At 41.1% G+C, this 26,094-nt stretch overlaps 1 protein-coding gene across 3 annotated transcripts in view; it reads left to right on the top strand.

Annotated features, from left to right (window-relative positions):
* ASNS (asparagine synthetase (glutamine-hydrolyzing)) overlaps window positions 1–26,094 on the top strand; it is a 112,171-nt gene that overhangs the window by 69,394 nt on the left and 16,683 nt on the right. For all 3 annotated transcript variants that reach the window (XM_029588938.1, XM_029588939.1, XM_029588937.1), the window contains 3 exons: window positions 12,776–12,876; window positions 16,645–16,726; window positions 17,307–17,462. In XM_029588938.1, the coding sequence (XP_029444798.1) occupies window positions 12,776–12,876; window positions 16,645–16,726; window positions 17,307–17,462 (339 nt within the window). The remainder of the gene's footprint in view (window positions 1–12,775; window positions 12,877–16,644; window positions 16,727–17,306; window positions 17,463–26,094) is intronic.

Genomic DNA, 26,094 nt, shown 5'->3' with positions numbered 1-26,094 from the left:
ATATGTGATGAAATATGTACATGATTATATTCAGAAACTAAAGCTTTTCCTACAGCTTATAGATGGTGGAGATTATTACCCCCAGCCTCTCTTGGATGTGGAAAAATGCATACTACACCTTCTTCATTCAGTTTGTCATTCAACTCCTTCTCACATACTTCTTCTGCCTCAATAGGAGCCCTCTATGTGGCATGGCTTCAAGCAAGTAGCATCCAAGACAGTGTTCATGAGAAGTTGGCAGACCTCCCCTGTCTGGGAGACAACTTATTTGGTGAAAAATTCAGAGAGATGATTGCTCAAATAAAAGAACAAAATGTGGCGGTCCAATCCCTCTCGACTGTTCCAATAGAGTGGTGCTTTGTATCACCTGAAGTTTCTCCCAAGTTTTATCCGCTTTCCACATTAATCAATCAGTTGTATTGCCTACCTGCTTTCCAATATCTATGCATATAAAGCAGAGAAGACACTTCATATGTTGGATTGTAAAAGAGCTCTGAAGCATTAGACAAACTCTGCTGCATCGCCAAGTTTCTCAACTCTTTGTATTATACAGTCCTAACAGACTTGGCATAGCAGTCGCCAAGCATACACTGTCTATCTGGATAGCGGACTGCATTCAGCACTGTTACACTTGAACAGGCTTACACAGCACAGACTCTGTCCAAGCTCAAGTGAGAGCTTTGGCCTCTTCCATAGCGCATATGCAACAGGTATCTCTTGAAAACATCTTCAAAACTTGCAACTTGGTTGTCAGTTCACACCTTTACATTCCATTACTATCTGGATAATCTCTTAACGACTTACAGTAAAAGTCAGATAGGTGGTTTTATGGAGCCTGTTCTCGCAGTAGACTACTCTCCACGGTGGAGTCCAGGTTGCTTTTTCAGAAATGCACTGGTGCAACCTTTAGTTTGGGATTTCCTGCATGTTATGGCTAATTTAGCCTGCTTATCGAAGGAAAAAGCAAGTTTGCTTACCATCAACAGTGTTTTCCATAGATAGCAGGATGAATTAGCCATGCATAATACCTGCCTCCCTCCCTGGAGAGTCGACTACCTAACATAAGAACATAAGAAATTGCCATGCTGGGTCAGACCAAGGGTCCATCAAGCCCAGCATCCTGTTTCCAACAGAGGCCAAAAAACAGGCCACAAGAACCTGGCAATTACCCAAACACTAAGAAGAACCCATGCTACTGATGCAATTAATAGCAGTGGCTATTCCCTAAGTATAATTGATTAATAGCCATTAATGGACTTCTCCTCCAAGAACTTATCCAAACCTTTCTTGAACCCAGCTACACTAACTGCACTAACTACCTTCTCTGGCAACAAATTCCAGAGCTTTATTGTGCATTGAGTGAAAAATAATTTTCTCCGATTAGTCTTAAATGTGTTACTTGCTAACTTCATGGAATGCCCCCTAGTCCTTCTATTATTCGAAAGTGTAAATAACCGAGTCAAATCTACTCGTTCAAGACCTCTCATGATCTTAAAGACCTCTATCATATCCCCCCTCAGCCATCTCTTCTCCTAGCTGAACAGCCTAGCTGAACAGCCTAGCTAGACCTAGCTAGAATTAGCTCTGATACCGACTGAGGAGGCTCATAAGGCAACTCGCACATGCTCAGCTAAAGCTCTACTAGCTAGGAGAGACAAGTCTGTTCAGTGCTACTGGATGACATTATCCCCACATGTCATGCCTAATACATTCTGCTATCTACAGAAAACACTAATACTTAGCCTGGAAATTTGATTGTTCTAGTTTGAATGATTCAGGAGAATTTATATGCAGACAAGAAAGCAAATAGATATACAATATTTATTTTTAGGGAAAAGCACTAAAAACATTTATTTAATAATAATTTCTCTATTGCTATATCATGTTCAACCTACTTCATCCAAGCCCCTCATCCCACAGCTTTCTGCACAGAAACTTCCTTCATGAGTCTCTTCAATTATGCAAAGTGAGTCATACAGATTTTACAAATGTTACACCAGATATCATTGTTCCTGTACTAAAGGGATTAGAGTGCTTTGTGATGTCTGGAATAAAGCTGTAGCCCATTCTCCACAAGTCACAGATATTTTGATAGGAATATAGGATATACACTAATATCTTTCTTTTACCACAACCTATCCACCTGCCATTGCTTTTCAGTAACCCCATCCCATTCAAGAGGGCTGGAATATAATGGGATTAAGAGAGCCTCTTTCGTTGCTGCTTCTTAAAATAATGTACTGTCCATGATAGAATCAGTTTGGTCTGTGACGAGCGTTCAATATATCACAATTGCAGGTTTGCAAAAACAAAAAAGAAGACAACTTGAATTATTTTTAAGCTGCATATATGATAAGAAAGTGCTGAGCAGGAATTTTTGAACTTCTGATTGTAATATGCTTTCTCATAGTTTTTGAAATACCACATAAGTGAGAATAAGTATGAAGGGTGAGTTTACCTCCTAGATTTTTTTATTTATAGTTTTGTAGACTAGCAACAACCTCGATCAAAGGTGAGGGGGCCGTCCGCGGCAGACCCGCGGCACGGCCCCCTCACCTTTCTACAATGACTCCAGCCTCTGGTTCCTCCTTGCTGGCGGCGATGGGCTGCCAGCTTCGTCCTCGGGCCTCCCCCAGTGCCTCCAGCTCTGCCACAGTCCCCGATGTCCCCGGTCCTGCTTCCACTGCTCTTTGGGCCTCTCCACGAGGCCCACGGAGAGGCACTGCTACTCGCGTTGCACCCCTCTCTAGGCGCACGCGCATCATTGACTGACTCTTAAGTAGAGACCGTGGCGGGAGCCTAGCCGTGGCACTGGATGATGACATCAATTCAACCATAGTATTTAAGCTCAGGCTGTGCTCCCTATCGTTGCCTTTGCAACAGGTCTCCTCGCTGGTCGAGTACTTGTTGCTTCCTAGAGATTCATCTCAACCCTGCGTTCCTGTTCCTCATTGTTCCTGGTTCCTGTCTCTTCGTTCCTACCCTGCTTATGCTTCGGATTGACTACATGGACTTTGATTTTGCTTTGCCTGACGCTGCCATTGATTATCTCCAAACCCAGACCTCTGCTGCGCTTGACTACGGTACTGCCTATCTCCAGACACAGACCTTTGTTTCGTTCGACTACGCATTGACTGTCTCCATGATCAGATCTCAGCTTTGCTTGACCACATTATTGACTATCTCCGTGATCAGACCTCAGCCTTGCTTGCCCACTGCCTTTGGATCGCCACCAGCCCTGACTCAAGCCTGCCATTGGACGCCTCTTCTGCTTACTCCTTGGACATGGTTTCTTCAGGCTTCGGCCTACTTTTGCTCGAGCACTCCCTGTCTGCCTTCGTTCCATTGGCGCCTGAGTTTCCAGGACATTACCCAGTCCGGAGTAAGACTGTACCATTTCTCCTCTGCTGTCTCTGGGCTGAACCAACTCCCACTGCAACTATACAGAGGCCCACCTAAGTTCTGCCGGCCTCGGCACCCAAAGGCTCAACCCGTGGGGAACGAAGGCTGGTATAGGTGAAGCTCCAGCAGCCTCTGCCTATCAGCCCACTCCACCTGCCGACGGTGGGGACACGTAGGTCCTTACCTATGGGTTGTGTCAACCCCATCTCGGCCCAAGGGTCCACCTGCGATGCAACAAAACCTAATCTGATTTGGTATATTAGACCAAGGAAGCCCCTCACTTGCCCTCTTGTTTAGATATGATCTTTTGATTTTTATTTAATGTTGGTCCAGATAAATGTTATGAGAGACTATCTAGAAGCAGCAGAAGTTCAAAAGGGTACACGCATTCTTCCATCAGATTGAATCTTTCTGCAATTGTAACATAAGCTGAAAACGACTTAGTGCTGCTGACATCAATTTTAGCAAATGCAGTTTCCCAAATGGGGTGCTTGCTCCCACATTCCTTTCTTGGTGGGAGGGGGTATTTTGTTTTTCTAATCTGTTAGCATATAGGCCAGTTTTCAAAGGCGTTAGGTGCCTAACTTTGGGAGCTAGGCTCCTAAATTGGCCCTTTTGAAAATTTCTTAGAGTTGAATGGATACATTTAGACTCTTATACCCACTAGGCTTCTAAATTTAGGAACCTAAAACATTGGTGGCTACAGGTGCAGAGTTAGGGTGGGGACAATGGTTAGGTTCATAGCACAGATATTCAGCACTAGGCATCTAATTTAGGGCCCTATATTTAGGTAAATTAATAGCAGTCATAAATGTAGGGCCCTGAGTTTTAGACACCTAAATATAGGTGAATTTATGGGTGCTACGTTTGTCTGAAAATAGGCCCTTAACTTAGGGAATTGACATGTGTTTCTAAGTTTAGACTCTCAGCTGTTTTAGAATATTGGCCTCATGCTTTTTAGCTTCTTGCAAGCTTGTCTAAGAAACACTGTGACCCTGGATTTGGATTCTTAGTTTAACGTGGCACAGAAGTTGAAATTTAATGCCATTAGAGAATAGCTGCTTTTTCACAGATGTAAAAGCTGTACTTTTTTACTGGCTTTTGACATTATAGTCAGGACACACGTTTTAGGTCCTTTAATGCTCTAGCTTTGCAGAGAATCCATTCTTTATCTAGGAAAAAATATAGTTTTGATCATAATTCCATTTAGGATATAAATTCTATGTGCTGCATCTAACAAGAATTATATCCATTCCATTGGATAACTAAGCAGTTTATACAAATCTAATGATGTTAGCTACCTTTCTGTGGTCTTGAACCCCACCCTCTGCAGCATATGAAAAATACATCTGTGGGGCAGTATTTCTGGTCCATTTTTTACTGATGATATGTGCCTGATCTCAGTTGGAATTTCAGAGTTTAACTCTTTCTTGCTTGTCCAAGTTTAACAGAAGACACAGAAAGCAGCTGGCGCCCTCTACATAGTGCATGTCAACAGATACAGACTATCCAGAAAAGAGAATACTACGTATTACTGATTAATCTCAAAGGAATGAACAAAAGTAATTTTGTCATTCAATATACAAATAATAATAATTGTAACCCTATTTCTGCTATCTGCCCTGGATTGGGGGCACTGGGCTGTTTATTCTCCAATTGAGGGGGAAGGGGAGATATCCTTCAAGGCCTTGCAGGTATAAATGCTGGGACCCACAAGACACTCTTCACATAGTAGAATCGTGTTCCAGTAAAGTCTTTGCCTTTACATATTTATTTACAGTAATCTGGCATACTGTGCATTTCTTAAGTGAAAAATCTGTGTACACTGTCTCATCCTCTACAGTATCGATCTCTATTGCTTCTTCTCTTACAGACTCGATTTAAGGGGATTCCTTTTACCATTTTCAGATACCCTTGTAATTGGAAACCTCGTTTTTCCACAGTTCTCATGCTGCACATCTGTAGGCCAGGTTCCTCTCTTCCTGTTTAGCACCTTTTTAGCCCAGCTCCCCTCCTTTCTCTCATTATCACTGTGCTGGCACCTGTTTGCACTAACTGGACAAGTTAGTTTTCTCCTCTTCACACTCAGAATCACAGCAGATTGCTTTGTGAGCTCCAGATTCCTTCTAGCCATCCTAACTGGAATGTCCTCTTTTAAGGTGGCATTGTTCCCATTCCTGAGAATTATTTAAGCAAAAGCTTTCTCCCAGCCTTTTGGGAAAACACCTACTCATTTGTCCTCAACCTTAGAGCACTCCAAAAAGTCTGGGGATGAGACTACTACTCTCCCTTCCTGAGTTCTTTCTAGGAATTCTTTGTGCAAAATCCTCTCCTCCTTGTTTGGTAAAGGAGCAATGATTCCCAAACTTGTCCTGGGGGACCCCCATCCAATCGGGGTTTCAGGATACCCACATGCATGAGATAAATCTGTATGCAGTGGTGGTTTAGAAACTACTAGTCTAGAGAACAAATTATTACTCTTATATCCAGAGCATGATTAGATATGTTCTGACCATAACACTGTTGGTCTCTCTGTCTCCTTTAAGGAATGCCTCAGGATTAATGATAGGTGATCCATAAAATGGAATATACAGTGTCACTCACATTTTGGAAGATCCTCATTCTGAGAACACATATATTAATGAGCAATCCAAGTTAATGAATTCTGTTGGTTTTTTTGCACTCATGCACATTCATGGGGTTGTTTTAAAACTGCATTGGTGCAAAATCTGCAAGTACTTTTTACTCATGAACTTTATACTAATTTTCAAAGTGAAAGTATACATGTACTTTCACTTTGAAAATTATCCCAGAAAAACTACCCCAGCATTTTTGCCTGCTAATTTGCATGGGTAGTTTTTCTGAGAAAAATTATGTGCATTCTAAAATTCAAAAGTATGCACATAAGTGCAAACCTCTTCCCAACCCCCCATCTCCCTCCTGCATAGAAGCTCTTTGTGCATGCTTTTATGTGCCTATAGTGCAGGCAATTTTCTAAAAGCTCATTTCCATGGGTAAAGCATTTTTTGTTTTTTACCTGCAGGAATGGCTTTGAAAGTTATCCTTTTAAGACACATTCAGGCAGATGAACTTTTGATCTTCTCAGAAAGCATGTTTGTATGTTGAAACATGCTAGGGATTTTGTCTCTCTCTTGTATTTGGGAGCTGGCCACTTTCTGGTTTTTCTGTTGGTGTCCTTGCTGTAGTCATGCACTGACTTCTAAGTTTGGGCATTGCTCCAAAGGGTAGGCAACCTTTTTGAAGTGGTTGGCCAAGATTTAAATTGGGGGTAGGTTGGTCGGCACCCTGATCCACCAGATTCTTTTCAATTAAAATATTCAAGAGCTATGTATTAATATGATTGAAACTGATACAGTTTTCCTCACGTAAAAACAAAATTATAAAAAGGAGAAAAGAAAAACCTCTTATTCCTTCCCCCTAACCTCTATTAAGAAAGCAGAGCAGGCCACATGCAATCTCATACACATGCTCACTCTCTCTCTCTCCAACATGCAATCACAAAACACACACAGGCTCTCTCATACACATACAGGCTCACACATACACACACAGGCTCTCTCATACACACACAGGCTCACACATACACACTGAGGGTCTGGGCCTCTTCTTCAGCTACCAGCGAGATGGGATCCACTGGGTCCTTCCTCTATCTTTAGCCATCATAGTGGGCTCCGCAGCAGCCTGCTGGGCCTCTCTGTCTTCAGCCACCAGCTGGGTAAGATCTGCTAGCAGCCACTAGGTCCTCTCACTCTTTCACTGCCACTGCGGGATGGGCTCTGTGGCGGGCCTGCCAGATCATGGAGTAGGCAGCAGAGGGAGTCGCATTACAAAACATCATCTCCTGTTGCCACGGGACTGGTGTCATGATAAGAACTGCGAGTCAGGCCCCGCAGCAGCAGCAGGAGATGATGTTCGTTTAAATGTGATTCCTGCCAGGGCGGGGGGGGGGGGGGGGGGGGGCTACTGCAATCTGCCTGCAAGCTGTAGCAAGCTGCCTGCTTGATGCATCAGCAGCTGGAGTTTCCACTCAGCTCTATTTAGTGCTGTGCCACTAAAACTGACCCCTGTTCCAAACTGTTAACTTGGTCCAACAAGTTGCCAATTCTTTTTTCAATTCAGATCCAGTTATTCTTGGTTGTGTCTGGTCAAATGTATCATTTAATTCCACCTGGACAGATCAATTGGTTTCAAAAATTTCCCCTTGCTTTCTGCACAAAATTTAGCCAGGTAAAAAAAAAGAGCATTGATGAGGTGTTCCAGAGGTGTCAGTATTCAACACTGTTTGGGTCAAGTTATCTTAGTATGTCTGGTTGTGCCAAAGAGCTGTTCTGTAGTTATCTGGATTACTTTGACTTTTAGCTGGGTTAGTTTATTTGTATATTTGGTTATGTTCCGCTGAATGTTACTTGGGTAATTTTACAGGGACCTCTCCAGCGTCATTTGATATTAGATCACTTTAATGACTCTCAAAAGCTACATTTTCAATTCCCAGGAATTATGGGAATAACTGGCTTCACAGGCCTGTTATACATCTTTTTTAGTAATCAGTAATGCATCTGCATTTTCCATCACATTCCAGATTGAAGGATTGAAACAGATTTAGAAATAAGTTTTAATTGTATTGTTCACTATTAGAGGGTGTGCACAAGACAAATTTTAGTTGGGTCAGTATGGGGGATTTTTTTGTTTTTAGTTTTTTTTGTTACTTTGTGTGTACATTTTTTACATGCATAAAATAGAGGTTTTACACATAAAGTAAGGAAATGAATCAGAATGAGTGCCATATTCCTATTTACTATAAGCAAGTAAAATCCGTAACTAAGGGGCCGGGAGACAGGGGAGTCACCAAAACTACTAGGTCTGTCTCACAAACCCCTGCCATCAAGGCCTTGATTTATGAAGATCTTTTCCCATAGAAACAGAATAGGAGAAAAGCCTTAGTGAATCATGTCTAATGTAAATTTATTTTTAAAATAAATGCCATTCACAAATGACAAAACAGAATACATACTGGTTGTCTTTTACATGCAAGGTAATTTTACCAGAAACATAAAGGCCGATGTAAAAAAAAAAAGTGACGAAAATGGGCACCGAGTGTTCAGTGCCCGCTTTCCTAATGCGCACCCAGGCACCTCTGCTGGGGCGCCATGCAATATTTAAAATAGAGGTCGTACTGCCAAGGCGCTCAGTAGAGGTCGGCTGTCTGTGGGTTAAGAAAACGGATGCTGAATTTATCAGCATCCATTTTCCTAACTGGTGCACAGCCACAGGTTAGGGAAATGGACACTGGTTAACTGAGTGTCCGTTTCCCTATCCTGACTGCTGACACTTTTTTTTTTTTTTTAAATTTGTTAAACTTTTAGTTTCTCCGACTTAATATCGCAGATTGGACGCACATTTTATTTTTGCATGTGGGGTGAATAACTAATAGCCTCATCGACATGCATTTGCATGTGATGAGCGCTATTAGTTTTGCAGCGCATTGGACGCACGTTGTGGATGCACTAATCCCCTTATAGCGTAAGGGGCTGTGGACTCGCTACACAATGCACATCCAACCGCGGGTTAAACAGTGTGCTCGGCACACTGAGTATAATGGAAAATTTAAAAGGCCCATCTAGTCTGTCCAATTTCCTACCTTTTGTAATACCATAGACCCCATTAAATCTCCGGCTGTCCCTTCATTTCACAAACACAAAATTATTCTGAGTGGAGGAGTAGCCTAGTGGTTAGAGTAGTGAGCTGCAAACCAGGGAAACCAAGGTTCAAATTCCACTGTTGCTGCTTGTGAACTTGAGCAAGTAACTTCACCTTCCTTTGCCTCATGTACCAATGTAGATTGTGAGTCCTCCTAGGACAGGGAAATACCTAGAGTACCTGAAAAGCAAAATATAAAAATAAAAAGTGGATTGTGAGAAATTTCAGTAGGGCACTGGGAGACTGGGCATCCAAATGGCAGTTGAAATTTAATGTGGACAAGTGCAAAGTAATGTAAACTATAGGTACACAATATTAGGTTTCATATTAATATTTATTTATTTATTTTTTTAATATATTTAATATTAGGTTTACCTGGGGAATAGCCACTGCTGTTGATTGCATCAGTAGCATGGGATCTTCTTGGTGTTTGGATGGTTGCCAGGTTCTTGTGGCCTGGATTGGCCACTGTTGGAGGCGGGATGCTGGGCTTGATGGACCCTTGGTCTGACTCAGCATGGCAATTTCTTATGTCTGTCTGACTTAGAAGCAGGGGGGATTAGGAAGGGAGCCTTCAGTGTGTTCGCTCATTCATCAAAGTACAAAATGCAGTATTAAATGAGCTAGTATTGCAGTATTCCTAGAAGAGTAGGCAAGCTGTGTGTTGGCCAAAGCCATTCTTAATGGGTGATTTCGATGTATGGCTATAATCTAGGTGGAGAGGACTAAGCAAGATTAGATCATTTTGACTTTTTCCAACAGAAAATCCTCTCTATAAAAGATATGCATATGGGCTGAAACAGTATGAATGTATGTGGGTTGAGGGGTAGGTGGAGGAGGCTCTTATTTCCTGCAATGCTTCCCAGTAAAATCTATTAAAGCATCAAGTGAGTCTTCAGGCTACAGTCCAGGTGGTCCACTTATTACCCCCAAATAATGCATTTTCTCCTAGGTCAAGCAAGATGGTAGTCCTCAAGCATGGGTGACATCATGGAGCCTTGCCTTTTAACTTTTAGAAAAAGACTTAAAACCTGGCTCTTTCACCAAGCCTTCCCTGAACCACCAGTCAATTACTAGTTGGCATTCATTCCTACCCGGTCTGGCACTCTGTCTTCTCGTATAAAATGGACTCTGAGACGTTCAGGTTATAGCACTGTTTAAGTTTTTTTAATTTGTTCATTCTATGGTAACAACACTTTACCGGCCTTTCTTCTTTCCAGCTTGTTGTAAGCTTCCAAGTTCTCTCCCCCTGTTGATTGTAACTTTGACTTATTCCTACCTATTGTTATCTTTCGTTTACTTGAATTATTACTCTAGTTTTCCCTTTGTTAAACTGTAAACCGATCCGATATGGTTATTTACTATGAAGGTCGGTATAAAAAACTGTTAAATAAATAAATAAAAATATTAGGAGTTACCACTCAGGAAAGAGATTAGGCATCATGGACAACTTGTTGAAATCCTTGGCTCAGTGTGCAGCAGCAATCAAAAAAGTAAACAGAATGTTAAAAATTATTGGGAAAGCAATGGAGAATAAAACAGGAAATGTCATAATACCTCTGCAATCGCTCCATAATGCGACCACACCGTCCGTATTGCATGCAGTTCTGGTCACTGCGTCTTAAAAAAGATATCATGGAACTGCACAAGGTATAGAGAAGGGCAACCAAAATGATAAAAGGAATGGAACGGCTCCCCTATGAGGAAAAGCTAAAGAGGTTAGGGGTCTTTAGCTTGGAGAAGAGACAACTGAGTGGAAATATGATAGAAACCTATAAAATCATGAGTGGAGTAGAAAGGGTGAATGCAAATCAGTTGTTTACTCTTTCAAAAAATAAAACGACTAAGGGACATGCCATGAAGTTACTAAATAGCACATTTAAAACAAATTGGAGAAAATATTTTTTCACTCCATGCACAATTAAACCATGGAATTCATTGCCAGAGGATATGGTAAGAGCTGTTAGCATAGATGGTTTAAAAAAAAAAAAAGGTTTAGACATTATTAACCAGACTTGAGGAAAGCCACTACTTTATCTCTTAGTGTTAGCAGCATGGGATCTATCTGCTATTTGGGATCCTGCCAGACACCTGTGACCTGGATTGGCCAATGTTGGAAACAGGATACTGAGCTTGAAAGACCCTTGGTCTGACCCAGTATGGGGTTCTTATGTTCTTATCCTAAAAATGTAGTGTAAATACTAACCTACCAAAATTTATAGTGAAAAGTTAAATACATTTTTTTTAAGTTTGACAATATTTGGACTCTGACATTGCCCCCTTAATTTTCAATCTGTCTGCACTGTAACAAAAACTACAAATATTTCATTTCAACAGGCTTTCCACCAGTTCCTGAAGTGAATTTATGCACATACTGTCGCTTAAGAGTATTGCTATGGAATAAAAAGTACATCTTTTTCTTGTGTGGATAGAATTTTCCATGAAAAATATGCACGTAATTTTGAAAAAGGAGTCCCTGAACTTACTTCTGTCGTGGTAGATCATTTTCAGACAACCTATTTATGTAGCTAAAATGCTCTTTACCCATGCAAATCACTTTGAAAATCTGACTCAGAAGTACTAGCTATTAAAAAAAAAAAATTTGTATTACATACTGGAAACCTAAAAATATTTTCTTCCTTACAAAAATAAATAGAATTTGATTTTGAGCAAGCCAGGAAATGGGAAAGTTACTCGGGTGGTTATTACCTAAGTAACTTCAGCTGGCTGTTCTGTGTTCCACTGACTCTACCAGCTAGTGAGATCTGCGCAGCTTTAGGACATGATTTACCTGACAAGACTTACCTGGGAGGGCTGGAGTTTTTTTTCAGTGGGGGTGCTGGTTTGCTGGCAGCTAGTTCTGTCAGGTAGTGGTTCTGGGAGTAGCTGTTTTAACTTTTTATTCTAAAATGCTGGTTTTAAGGGCAAGTTGGATTTTGAGATAAATGTATTGGTTGGGATGGATGAGGAGATTGTTTTTTTGCTTTTTCTTTTCTTTTTTTTTTTTGTTTTGTTCACCACTCTGGGTGATTCTGTAGGGTTGATAAAGTGGTATAGAAACATTTGAAATAAATAAAATAAGATCCAGCTAGGCCTGAATAGCGATGTTAACTGGGTAACTTGTAGCCATGTCACCAGAATGCCCCTGTCCCTGTCTCTTTTTATCCTGGCTAAATTTTAACAGTGGAATGACTTATCTAGGTAAAAGTTTTGTTGCTGACAGGTTTGGGAAATTTTAAAATTTATTTTGTCCTGGTAACTCAAACAAATCCTTTTGAATATTGACCTTATTTCATTTTGTCAGTGAAAGTAAAAAGAAAAAAAATGTCATATCTTCAGCAGTAACCTGCAAGCTCCTTGCTGTCTGGCTGAAATCAAATCAAAATCAATTAGACTTGATATGTAGCAGCATAAATACAAACATTTAAAATCATCAGTGTCACTCTATTGAAAAAGCCTATAATCAGCCTTATATGATGTATAAAATATAATGGTCAGATACAAGAAGATAAATCTTTCTCAAATGCTAAAATGTAAAAAAGTCTTCTGTTGGTAGTTAACCCATACTTATTTATTTTGGCATTTCTGGGAAGCCTCTAAATGTTCCCCCATACTTGCCACTCTGCCATCAGGTTTTCTCTGTGTTTCTGTACAGGCGCCTTCTCCTGCCGAAGCCGCAGAAGAAAGTGAGAGACTTCTGAAGGAACTCTACATGTTTGATGTACTTCGAGCAGACAGAACTACGGCAGCCCATGGGTAATATGAGAGAGAAATCAAAAAAATACTTCTCCTGAAATTTTATGGGGGGGAAAAAAAAAAGATTCTGAGGAAATGGGCTTTAAATTAAATTAAAAAAAAAAATGGAGAAATACCTTTCTCCTAGGACAAGCAGGATGGTAGTCCTCACATGTGGGTGACATCATCAGATGGAGCCCAGCATGGAAAACTTTTGTCAAAGTTTCTAGAAACTATGATTGGCACACTGAGCATGCCCAGCATTCCACTATCAGTGCATCCACGTGGGGTCCCGCTTCAGTCTCTTTCTTTCCGCGAAGTGTTTGCCTCGCAGTCTTGCAGCTCTGCTCTTTTGAAGTTGGTTTTTTCCCGGTTTTCGGCTTTTTTTTCTGCACCAGGTCCCTCTTCAACGGTCTGTGTCCTTCCCATGGCACGGTAGGTTTCAACTTCCCTTGTTGCGGTTGATTCCTGGTGTGTCGATGCTTGGTGGCTGCTGGCCATCGACCGCTCACCAGCTGTTTTTTATGGCATCGCCCAGTTTTCGATGATGCCCCCAGTGCTCGTGGACCTTGACCATCAAGGATCCGCATGAGGTTTCTATCCTCTACCTGGGTGGGTTACACGACATCCATGGGTGCACATTTTGCGATCAGATGACCCCCAAAGGGCGTCGTGCCTGGCTGGATAAGATGGAAAAGCTTTTTGAGACCAAAAAGTCAGACCCATCTACTCCAGCATTGGGGCGTCGAAACTGGGGAGGCCATGGGGAGCCATTAGATGCGCCGTCCCTTTCCACTCCTCCATCGGGGCCCCCTCGAGAGAAGGGGGCCAGAGATAGGCCATCACTGGGTCCTCGATTTCCAAGACATCAGGATCTTCGCCTTCCTTGATGCACCGGGTTGAGCATCGGGGGAAATCCCGCAAGCATAATCACCGGTCACCGTCTCTACATGGCACTGGTGGCTGCCATGCCAGCACTGAAGCGATCCCGTGGATAGGAGGCCTCGACCTCTATCAAACCCGAGAGTCCCAGGTGTTCCTCACCGGTGATGGTGCTGGGCACTAAGCCTCCTCAGGGATCCGAGGAGGCTCTGGTAACACATCCTCCTCCGCAGTCCATTTTTTCTTCTGTGGATTTTCAGGAGGAGTTGGATTGTAGGGTTCAACTAGCGGTGTTGCAAGCCTGTGGGGTATCGAGCTACCATCGACACTGGTCCTCATGCTGGTACCGAAGCCTGCACTGTTCTTTTGTCGCCCCTGCTTGAGCATCTAGACGTCCTTTTGGGCGTACTACCGACGCAACCATTGCCCAGGGTACCATCAGTGCCCCAGTGGCCACCAATATCCTCCTCTGGAACGATTCCCGTCATCAAATCCTCCAAGGAGGAAGAGTCAATACGCCCGATGGCACCAGTGGGCCCGCCAGTTTCACGACTGCAATTCCCTGATCCTGGGCCTTCGGGGATTGTGGTGCCATTGGTGCCCTCAATGATTCCAGGGCCATTGATGCTCTTGGGGCCATCAATACCCCTGGTGCCCAAACTGAGCTTGGGCAGGGACCCTCCCCATTGGCCCCCAGAGGACCTTAGCAAGGAGGAGGGCCCATATGATCCAGGGGGGAGGATGATATCTCAGAGTCCTTCTCAGATGACTCAGACCTTCTCTTGGAACCATCTCCACTGGACTAGAGGCATAGGTCCCCTCCAGAAGACCTTTCCTTTGCGGGCTTTGTCTGGGTGATGGCGGAGGCCATCCCATTCCAGCTCCTCACTGAGGAGGATGCCTGGCAAAAAATGCTGGAAGTTCTCCAGTTTGTGGATGCCCCAAAGGAAGAAGTGGCTGTCCCAGTCCATTTTCAAGGAGCTTCTCCTCAGAATCTGGGAAGAGCCCGTGACTGTCCCTCCAGTCAATGGGAAGGCGGATGCAATTTACCTCATGCAACAAGTGTTAGGGTTTGAGAGGCACCATCTCCCGCATCAGTCTGTTGTGTTGGAGTCCGCCCTCAAGAAAGCCAAGGCTGTCGCACCCACGCCTCTGCTCCTCCAGGACAAGAGCATAGGGTGTTGGATGCCCTGATTAGGAAGGTCTACCAGGGCGCTATGCTCATCACCTGCATTGCCTCTTACCAAACATATATGACCTAGTACAACCGGAACTTGTGGAAGCAAGCCAGGAACTGTCAGAGCGCCTGCCTCAACAGCAGCAGGATGCTTTTTCAGTGGTGGTAAAGCAGGGTCTGGAGGCGGGTAATCATGAGGTAAGATCCATCTATGATGTATTTGAGATGGTAGCCAGGGTAGCTGCAGTGGGCATTGGTGCCTGCAGGATGGCCTGGCTCCATGGCTTGGACCTTTGGCCAGAGGTTCAAGAGAAACTGGCAGATCTGCTCTGCATGGGGGAGAATCTTTTTGGGGATAAGGTCAGGGACGTGGTGTCCCAGTTGAAGGACCACCATGAGATCCTTCAGCACCTTTTGGCCACCATCCTCGGTCAGAAAATCCTCGCGACAGGGCTCTAGGAAGTCCTGCTGTACTGAGAACACCTGTTACAGGTAAGCAACTCTACTTTCTTTCATTTGTTTATGCTTTTCAAAAGACACACGGTTATAAAACTTACTTTAAATTGGGCATAAAAGCACATAAACAATAAAATCATTCTCTTACCACTGGTGGGTGTATTCCAGTTTATTTGAAGTCAGAGAACAACAGAGTACAAGGTTTTGGAAACCTTTGAAGCACTGAATTACTAACTTCAGAGTATTCTCCAGGAGCTGAGTTTTATGAATTGTTTGTTAGTGTAAGTGGTACTGTCTGTTAAATCGCTTTTTTCAGTTTGTGACCTGAGGGAGCACTGTAATAGAAACAAGCTACAGTAATAGTAGGATAGCCTCAGATTGAGGGTAACATTGTGCCTGCAAAGATTTTGCAACCAACTAAAAATGTTTTGCTTTCAAAAGTTGTCTTTTTTAGTTTAAATAGAGCCCTTATACTTGTGACAGATGGAGTTATACAGTTCTTTGAGTGAGTCCAGTCACCCCTTCCTATACCTTGGGAATACTTTGAATACATGACTAAGATCTACTTCCTATCTGGAATAATATATTCATCACTAGTGTTTAAACTACAGATTTGTTGACAAATCTACTGGGTCATTGACTAGGTTTAATTTGTATTTTCATCTGCCCAAGATGGTAGAGAACCAAAGAGAGAGACAAAACTGATTTGGATAAAGAGTAATATATCCAACCGCAATTTTATTGTATTTCTATTGTAACATTAATATGTCATTATTTCTACGTTAAATAGTTTAACTTTATATATAATATTTATTTATTACTATTTTAAATTGTCATTGGTTATATTGTTCCAACTGTTCTATGGTTCCATGTAAAGCCCCTTTCTCTTTTGGGCAGTTCATCGTTTTATGTAAACCGGAGTGATTTGTAGTTCTTACAAGAACTTCGGTCTATAAAAATTAAAAATAAATAAATAAATAAATAAATATCCTTCCAGCTATCCAGCTCCTATGGCTGCAGCTGGGGGTTTATCCTTAGCAGTGTAAACCAGAACAATTGGGCAGGCTGGATAAGCAGTTGGTCTTTATCTATCATCACCTTGTGTGTGTGTGTGTGTGTCTCTTAGTTGATCAGAGACAAAGAGTCTAAGGAAAGGTGGTTTGTTTTTTTTTTAACTCACTCAGCTTTTCGAAACCATTCACAACAACCAGTGGGAAGTTTAAGTGAAATATTTCTAATGCTTGCCTTTTTTGTTTGTTTTTATAATTACACAGCCTTGAACTGAGAGTTCCCTTTCTGGATCACCGATTTACTGCATACTATCTGTCCTTGCCAGCAGAGCTCAGGGTTCCAAAGGTACTATGGACACAACAGCACGTGCATGTACTCTTCACAAAGTGTATAGAAACAGATTATATAGAGATGGGTGAACAGTTTCCCTCCACTCCTCAACCCCAGCTCAGGGAGGTGATATTTTGAGCTAGGAGGACTGACTTTTCTGCCTAGACTCAGGTTAAATCAAAACCACGACAGCTAAGAAAGCTTATGGGTAAACATTGGCATTAAAGCTGATCCCGCATTCAGTTAAATAGAATTATGCTAGGACAAATATGTAATTATAATGGATTAAGTTGACACATGACTGATGTCAGTATTGTTTAGTTCTAATGCAGTCAAACAGTAGGTGGTAGTTTGTTCCCTTTTAGACGAACTTGGGTTTGGATATGAAATGTTATTGTAATCATCATTATATTATAGAAATTAAACATTTGAGCTTATGTTCCTGAACCGTTATCGTGGCATTGAAAGTTCACATATAAATATGATATAGAGCAAACCAGATTTGCTACATTGATTTGTTCCACTTTAATTTTTTGCTAGTTTTGGTGCATATTTGTACACTGTGTTCACTGTGTTGTTCCTTTTTTGGGGGTAGAATGGTATTGAAAAACACCTACTGAGAGAATCATTTAAGGACACGGGTCTACTTCCTAAAGACATACTATGGAGACCAAAAGAAGCATTCAGTGATGGTTTGACATCTGTGAAAAAATCTTGGTTTACGATACTGCAGGAACACATTGAAAATCAGGTGCGTGTGTGCTCTCAACTACTATCTTGTTATACATGATTAGATATGCTTCTAGACATACTTCCATGCAAGTTTTAAAAATATTGCAAATTGTTTCAACATCCATTTTAAATTGTTTAGTTTTAATTGTAGTCTGCAGTTTAAGATGTTCTTGCAGATATAGGCAGGACATTTACAGTGACGGAATGCTTGGGATAGATGTAGAGGGCAGTGATAAGAATAAGGGAAGGAGAAGATGAGAAGGTAAGTAGGGTGGCATAGGAAGTAGGGACAACTGAGCAGACTTGGTGGGCCCAGAGGTCACTTTCTGTTGACAGCTACCATTTTAAAATTCTAGCCTGAAAAATGTGATGGAGAGTTTTTCTTGGCATTTGAGGTCTGAGGTGAATAATTTCTTATTAGGGTGCCCAATTTGCTGCAGTTTAGCATCTTCAGCAAGTGTCACAGAATTCACCTCTTGCCTACAGTTTTGCAGCGCAATTTTCACCAGCTTGTGACTACTTCCCTCTCATTCCCCCATCACTGATTTTCTGCCTCCCCGATGCTTAGTGAGTCATAGTAAACACAATGTTAAAGCTCTGCCTGTGGAAGGGAGATGGTGGCAACAGCAAGGCAGGGCGGTGGTGGGGAGATTTCATGTTGGGGATTGGTGGGGGTGTTGTGTGTGTGTGTGTGTGTGTATATTGGTGATTGGTGGGATGTGAAACAGGCTAAACATTGAAGTAGGGGAAGTTTGGAAAAAGGCTGGTGATGGAAGAAGCAAACAGAAGAGCCTTTGGGAAGGAAAGGCAGAAGAGATTGCAAGAGAGGTAGAGCAGGGAAGACAGGAGGGGAGGAAGAGACGAGGGAGCAGATTGGAAGGCGGGAACAATCAGGAGTGATGGAGGAAGGAAAAGAGATTGGAAGGGAAGACGATGAAGAAAGGATAGAAACAAAAAAGCAAAAATAAAATAAATCATCCAGCTGCTTATAAATAAGGTTGGAATACGATTTTACATTTGAAAGGAAAATTATTTTTGTGCATATTAGGTTAGCTAAATGGCACTGAATCTTAAACTGTACTACAGAATGTTTTAACCATCTCTGTATTCTCTATCTTGAGCTGCCACAGAAACTGAGACCAATATATTTTATCCATGTCTCACCAACTTAAACTGGCAAGGACAGTTGTTGGGGCTTGCTTTCTAGATAGGGGTGGCCCTGTCTTTTGAACTCAATTTGAAATTGAGTAGTGACTTAAAAGATGACAACCACTGATTTTTTTTTTTAAGAACATTACTATAAATTAACACTGTAATCATTTGACATAGGAGACAGTGATTTTGGAAACAGTATATATTGTAAAAATCAGTCCTTTTATGTATTTAATATGGTGCTATGACAATTTGGAAAAGACTTCTAATGGTGCTGCCTTCCTGTAGTGACGGTGTAGCTGCCTGCAAGGGAGTGCCTTCCTGCAGTGATATCACAAACTACTTCCACTGTTGCAGCATCACATAAAAAAGAAAAAGGACTGGATTTATAAACAATTGCAATGTACATTTATAGTAATATTCATAAAGAAAAATGCACGGCAAACCTCTTTAATGCCTGGTTGTTTTCTTTAGCAGTATGATGTGACTGTGGTACAGGTCTCACAGGTTTAGAACACCAGGTCAAAAAATATTGTGTGGTTGTTATTTAAAAACATTAACATATCTGAATAGTCATATCCAAAAAGTTCCATTATCCAGAAAACATCCAGAAAACATCGCAATCCCTGAGCTGTGTTCAGTCATCCAGAAAACTTTCTATTATCTGGACTATGTGGAGACATCATAAGCTATTGCCTCAGTCCCACCTGTCTTGCTCATAGCCATTTGCATGCAGACTGAGCCCTGGCAGATCAGCAACATGGGAGGAGGGGTGGCATTATATATTAAAGAGGGCATTGAGTCAAACAGGATTAACATTCTGCAGGAATCAAAATGGAATGTTAAATCTTTATGGATAGAAATTCCAGGTGAAAAGGGGAATAAAATAGCAGTGGGGGTATTACTATCCACTAGCCAGAATGAACAGACAGACAATGAAATGCTAAAAGAAATTAGAGAGGCTAACAAAATAAGCAGCACAGTAATAATGGGTGATTTCAGTTACCCCAGTATTGACTTGAGTGAATGTCACATCAGGACATGCTAGACAGGTAAAGTTCCTAGATGAAATAAATGACTGCTTCATGGAGCAGCTGGTACCAGAAACAACAAGGAGGGAAACTATTTTAGACCTATTCCTTAGTGGAACACAGGATTTGGTGGGAGAGGTAACAGTGTTGGAATAACTTGGCAATAGTGATCACAACATTATCAAATTTGACTTAATTACTGGAGGGAGGACACTCAAATCTACAACAGCATTTAACTTTCAAAAAGGTGACTATGTTAAAGTGAGGAAAATAGGAAAAAAACTGAAAGGAACAGCTGCAGAGGTTAAGAGTTTATATCAAGCATTGATGTTTAAAAATATCATCTTGGAAGCCCAAACCAGATGCATTCCACGCATTGGAAAAGGTGGAAAGAAAGCTAAACGACTACTGCCATGGTTAAAAGGCGAGATGAGAGAGGCTATAATAGCTAAAAGAACATCTTTCAAGAAATAGAAAAGGGTTCTGAATGAAGAAAACAGGAAACAGCATAAGCCGTGGCAAGTTAAATGCATAGCATTGATAAGGAAGGCAAAGAGAGAATTTGAAAAGAAGCTTGCCATGGAAGCAAAAACTCAGAATTAGAACTTTTTCAGGTTCATTCAAATTAAAAAGCCTGTGAGGGAGTCAGTTGGACCATTAGATGATCAAGGGGTAAAAGTGGCACTTAGAAATGACAAAGCCATAGCAGAGAAACTGAATGAATTCTTTGCTTTGGTCTTCACTAAGGAAGATGTAAGAGAAAGACCCAATTAAGATACTCTTGCGCTTGATGTTACCTTCTTTTAGCTTGATCAGATAGAGAATTGACATGTTGATACTTCAGAGCAATAATCTCATTAGAAAGATGTTTAATTTCAGCATCTCTTTTCTTTTTCTTGCCTGCCACATAGGCAAAAATGTGACCTCTCCTAAAAGCTGTCCCAGTCTCCCATAACATAAAGACATTAATCCCCACATTAGAGTTTTCCTTATAATAATTACTTCAGGCCAAGGAAAGAAACTCCTTAAAGTTAGAATCATAACATAAGTTGGCATTCATTCTCCAAAAATGCAGCCTAATGTGCCCACCAGTCTTCAAGGTGAGAGAACTTGAATAGTCTGAAAGAACATTATCCAGTATGGTAGCTTCTATGACATTCACAAAACAATTAATAGAAATGAGAAAATAGTCTAACCGTGAATAAGCATTATGGAGAGCAGAAAAAAAAGTAAAATCTACCTTCTCTGGATGCAGTGTGCGCCACTGTGATGTTTAGAAGTTAATGCCTTTGGCAGCCTGGTCCTTGTGTATCATCTTAGCTGGTCTGCAATTAATATGGCTGTCAGAAGTAATGTTGAAATTTCCAGCAATAATAATATGGCTACCAGCATAACTGGACAGTTAAGGCAACATAGAAAACAATTGGTGAGCATACACATTATCACTCAAGTGGAGGACATAAACACACCAAGAAATGAGTCCACAGGCGAGGGGTGTGTTCAAATGCTTAAGTTCATCTACAGACAAAATGTCTTAAATGCATGAAATAAGTTTATTTCTATTATTCCATATAACAGGCAGTCTTGTCTGTATAAAGGCTAAGAGAGTACAGTTCAATTAGAATATTAGCACTGTTGGTTCTCCAACATTCTCCTGTTTCTTTCTGCGATTGGCTTTTTCAAAGTGACGTCCCAATCTCTTTGATGTCCATTTGTATATGAGTTTCCTTTGTTTTTGGAAAAATAGATAACCACTGCCATAAAACTCAAAATATAAAAACCCCATGACAACAAAACATCTTAAATTACCCCAGAGGACCTCTCAGCCAAATCCACAGGTAAGAAATAATTTGTCCCTTCAATGGCAACCCAAACCACACATATGTAACAGATATCTGACCATACTCTCACAAAAGCACATTCATACCACAGCACTGGCTCATATCATTCACTTTCTCCCCTGAGAAAAACCTCTTAAACAAATAAGTACTCCTTCCATACAAATCTGCCCCAGGAGACCCTCAAATACGAAAATTTAAAATGAAATCTCAAACCCCTCCAACAAGAGCACAGAAAAGAAAGTAGAGGGAAAATAAACATCCTGGAAGAGAGTGATCCAGCCACAGGAAAAAGAAGAAGAAAAAATATTATTTGATATTGTCCACCTGTCCCTTTCTCCAAGAACACAGCAAAATAAATAACATTAGCAGTGCAGCCCCGGTATGGTATCCACACTGCATCATTCTCCAATACAAGAACTAACAATAGTAAGATGGGCCAGAAAGACTGCAAGCGTCTCAAAGCAAAAGCTTGTGGAACTGTGTCCAGTTCTCACAAACTATGCCATCATCCAATCCCAGGGGTGCAATCTTCAAAGCTAGCAAAGTCGATGCAAAAAAATAAAAAGTAATCCATAGCATGGTCCGAAGGTCACCACCAAATCGTTAGACCTTATAAACACCATGAAACAGGAAAATTAGATGAAATTCCTCAGAGTAAACCATTGACAAAATCAGTGATCTCCCCTTTAGATGAAAGTAGTTTAGTAGCTCCTTGATAGGTACCCTTCACTTTCGTTGGGAATTGTAGCTGGAACCAGATTCCTTTCGTAAACAAAATAGAGCAATAAGGCATGATGTCTCAGCAATCTACCATTTTTCTGCCAAGAAATCTGAGAACAAAAGACCGCGGTTCCCTTCATAGTTAAGGTCACTGTCTGCCTTGTCAGCAAAATTAAATATCTTTGCAATAACTTGCCTGGATTTCGCAGTGTTTTCTTTCAGCAATCCCAATCTGTGCACTCGCTCTGTCAGCACAAAAGTGTGATTGTAAAGCAAATCAAGTTGCTTAAGTATCCACTTCTCTCAGAGCTCCTTCAGCCAGCTTCCTTTACTGACTCAAGGACACCAACGATTCTAATATTTATTTATTCAATCTTATATACCGGCTTTCAAGTTCATTTCAAGGCGGTTTACATTGATTGAAGTTGCAGTAGCAACCTTCAAACACATATATACTAAAACAAAACATGGTACATGACTAAAATACATTAAAACCAAAAGCTAGCTGACTAAAAATATATTAAACTAAACCCTTTCAAATCCCAACAATTCTGCCACATCTTCCCAGGTACCCCCCTTCCCTCCACCCATCCATCTACCCTCCTCCCCTCCACCCACCCATCTCCCCTCCTTCCCTCTTAGACTCTCTTCTCCCTCCTCTCCTAGTGTCTCTGTACTACTATGGAAAACGGGGTCAACTATTCAGGCTAAAAGCCTGTTCGAATAGCCAGGTTTTTATCTGCTTCCTAAAGCTGTTAATGTCCTCCTCTGTCCGAATCTCAGCGGTTAAGGAATTCCACATTTTTGGCCCTGCTAAAGATAAGGACCTCTCTCTCACTGAACTAAGGTGAGCCAGCTTGGGCGATGGAATGGTCAACAAGGCCTGCCCAAGGGACCTCAAATTTCGTGATGGGACATGGATACGTAAGGAGGCATTCAGCCATTCCGAATTCGTGCCATATATTGCTTTATGTATTAAAGTTAGGCACTTGTATTGTATACGGAACTGAACCGGCAACCAATGTAAACCCATCAGAACTGGGGAAACATGATCAAATTTTTTTGTGTCAGATATTAGCCGTGCAGCGGCATTCTGCAACAATTGCAGCGGACGGATAGTCGATGAGGGCAAACCCAACCATAGGGCATTACAATAATCTAACTTGGGTAGAATTAATGCCTGGACTACAATCCGGAAATCATTTGAGTGCAATAGTGGTTTTAATCTCCTTAACACTCTTAATTTGTGAAAACCGTCTTTTAGGATAGCCTTCACAGAAGATTTCATTTTAAGCTCAGAGTCTAGCATACACCCTAAATCTCTTACCTCAGATTGAATTTTATATAAAGGGAGACAGTTAAGGATGTCCTTTTCTACTTTCTCTGTTACCTTGTTACCGATAAAGAGTATTTCGGTTTTTGAATTGTTTAGCGCTAATGACATATGCGTAAGAAGTTGGTTTATTGATTGGTAATAGACATCCCAGAGTTTCAATGTAGCTGACAAAGAATCTTTTATGGGTATCAATATCTGGATATCGTCCGCAAAAACGTAGTGTACCAGCCCCAGACCCGCTAAGAATCTACATAATGGGGCCATATAAATATTAAATAAAGTTGGTGAGAGGGAAGAACCCTGAGGGACTCCAGTATGAAGATCAATTACCTCGGATTCAGCTGTTCCCAATTTAACAACGTATGATCTATTGGCCAGAAACGATTTAAACCAATCTAATGTTTTGTCTTGAAGACCCACTTCGCTCAATCTAGAAATAAGTACTTCATGATTGATGGTGTCAAATGCCGCTGATATATCCAACAGAATCAACAGATAGGAGGTATTCTGGTCGAAACCTCTTTGTACGGTATCAAGTAGTGAGATTAGCAGGGTCTCTGTATTCTGAGCTTTCCGAAAACCATATTGGGCCGGGAAAAGCAGCTGATGTTCTTCTAGGTGGTCCATTAACTGTCGGTTGACCACTTTTTCAATCAATTTGGCCACGAATGGAAGAATTGAAATTGGTCTGTAGTTTGTCAAGATTTCTGGATCCAGATTAGTTTTCTTCAAAATAGGTTTCACCATTGCACATTTCAGACTGTCAGGAAATGTGCCTTCTTCTAGTGATAGATTGACAATATCAGCTAGTGGTTTGGCTATAATATCTCGCACTACCTTCAAGTGATTGATCGGCATTTTGTCCATGGAGTGATTAGCCGGTGTCATTTTTTTTATTAAATTCGCTATTTCTAGCGATGAAATGGAATCAAATGTTGACCAATTCACAGATGGATTACTAGGTAGAACAATATTTTGTAAGGTCTGTGTATTGAGATTTTTTAATACGATTTGAATTTTTTCCTTGAAAAAGGCGGCAAATTCATTGCTCTTGTTTTTTAAGTTATTCCCCCAATTAGCTACATTGCCTCTAATATAGGTCAGTTCTGATACATATTGAAACAAAATCCTAGGATTAAACTGAAATTTATGTATCCTATCCGAATAAAAATTGCGTTTGGCCGTGTTAGTTGCTTCTCTATAGTTATGTAAGGCCATTCTATAGTTTACTTGTGACACTTCGTCTCGGTGTTTCCGCCAAATTCTTTCCACTTTCCTCAGTCCTCTTTTTAGCTCTTTTAGATGAGAGGAGAACCACGGGGCTCTGTATTTACCTTGAAGGGGAATCAATTTTTTTACAAGGGGACATAGTTTGTTTGCTAACTCCAGCATAGTTAAGTTCCAAGATTTAACTGCGTCCAAAGTATTCGATCTATCTAGAGATAACACGGCTTCCGGGAAGTTGGCAATAAGATCCTCACTATTACAGGCCTTTTTAACTTCAATTTCTATTTTATCATCTGGCAGCGTCTCAATCTGAGGCCTTTTTAGGGAAAGACCGGCAGTAACTAAATAGTGGTCCGACCATGGTACTGGTAGACTACTAGGTACTATATTGACCTTCAGGGCGTCATTTAAAAACACCAAATCCAAAGTATGGCCCGCTTTATGCGTAGGAGCATTAATAATCTGAGTGAAACCTAATGCTTCTAGTGTATTTAAGAAAATCTCACAATTGGCCGAACGTGGCCACAAGTCCACGTGTAAATTAAAATCCCCCATAATAACTGTAGGAATCTTAGTATCAATCATAGATGAAAACAGTTCTATAAGGGGAGAACTATTATGCTCTAATAAGCCCGGAGGTGTATATACCAGGCAGATTTGTAATAGGCTAGATTTAAATAGTGCAACTTCATATCGTGCAGCTATATTAATTTTTAGTTGGGACAAATGGTAGGTTTTATTCACTAATAATAGTAGGCCCCCTCCTTTTTTATTGCTTCTCTGTGATCTGTTCTCCAAATCTTCCACTCTTTCCAACAGTACCGTTACTGTTGAGATGTTATGCAACTTGAGGAGGTAATTCCACAGACCTACTTCCTGTAGAGATAGGTGGGTTTTGGCCTCTGGTATCCTGTTGGTATGTATTCCCATGCACTTATTCATCTCTTCAAGAATTGACTGCATTTTTGAAAGCTAGTCTTCAAATACAGCAGTTATTAAAGTAGTAACCTATTTGGAAATCTTGGTAGACATTTCTTTATTTCCTCCAATGTAGCAAAGTCAGATGAAGAAGATTCAGAAGTCTTGGTCTTGTCTGTCAGTGCTTTCTTAGACTTCGTAGCCATCTCAGAATCCTCCTGAATTACAAATTTGTCCATTAACCAGCAGACATGAATGGCAACACACAGGAAAAAAAATAGAAAGGGGAGAATATAAAAAAACAGTCTGACCAAAGGTTCCAGTAAAATGGGAGAGGAAAAAGAGAAAAGCTAATTTTAAGTACGAGGTTGTTCACAGAGCTCAGCTGAGGACATCTATTCACTGGTCATCACGTGACTCCAGGGC

Source organism: Rhinatrema bivittatum, chromosome 2 (genome assembly GCF_901001135.1).
Source record: "Rhinatrema bivittatum chromosome 2, aRhiBiv1.1, whole genome shotgun sequence".
Lineage (NCBI taxonomy): Eukaryota > Metazoa > Chordata > Amphibia > Gymnophiona > Rhinatrematidae > Rhinatrema > Rhinatrema bivittatum.
Note: the sequence above shows the minus strand (reverse complement) of the source record. Positions and strands in the feature narration are given on the sequence as shown.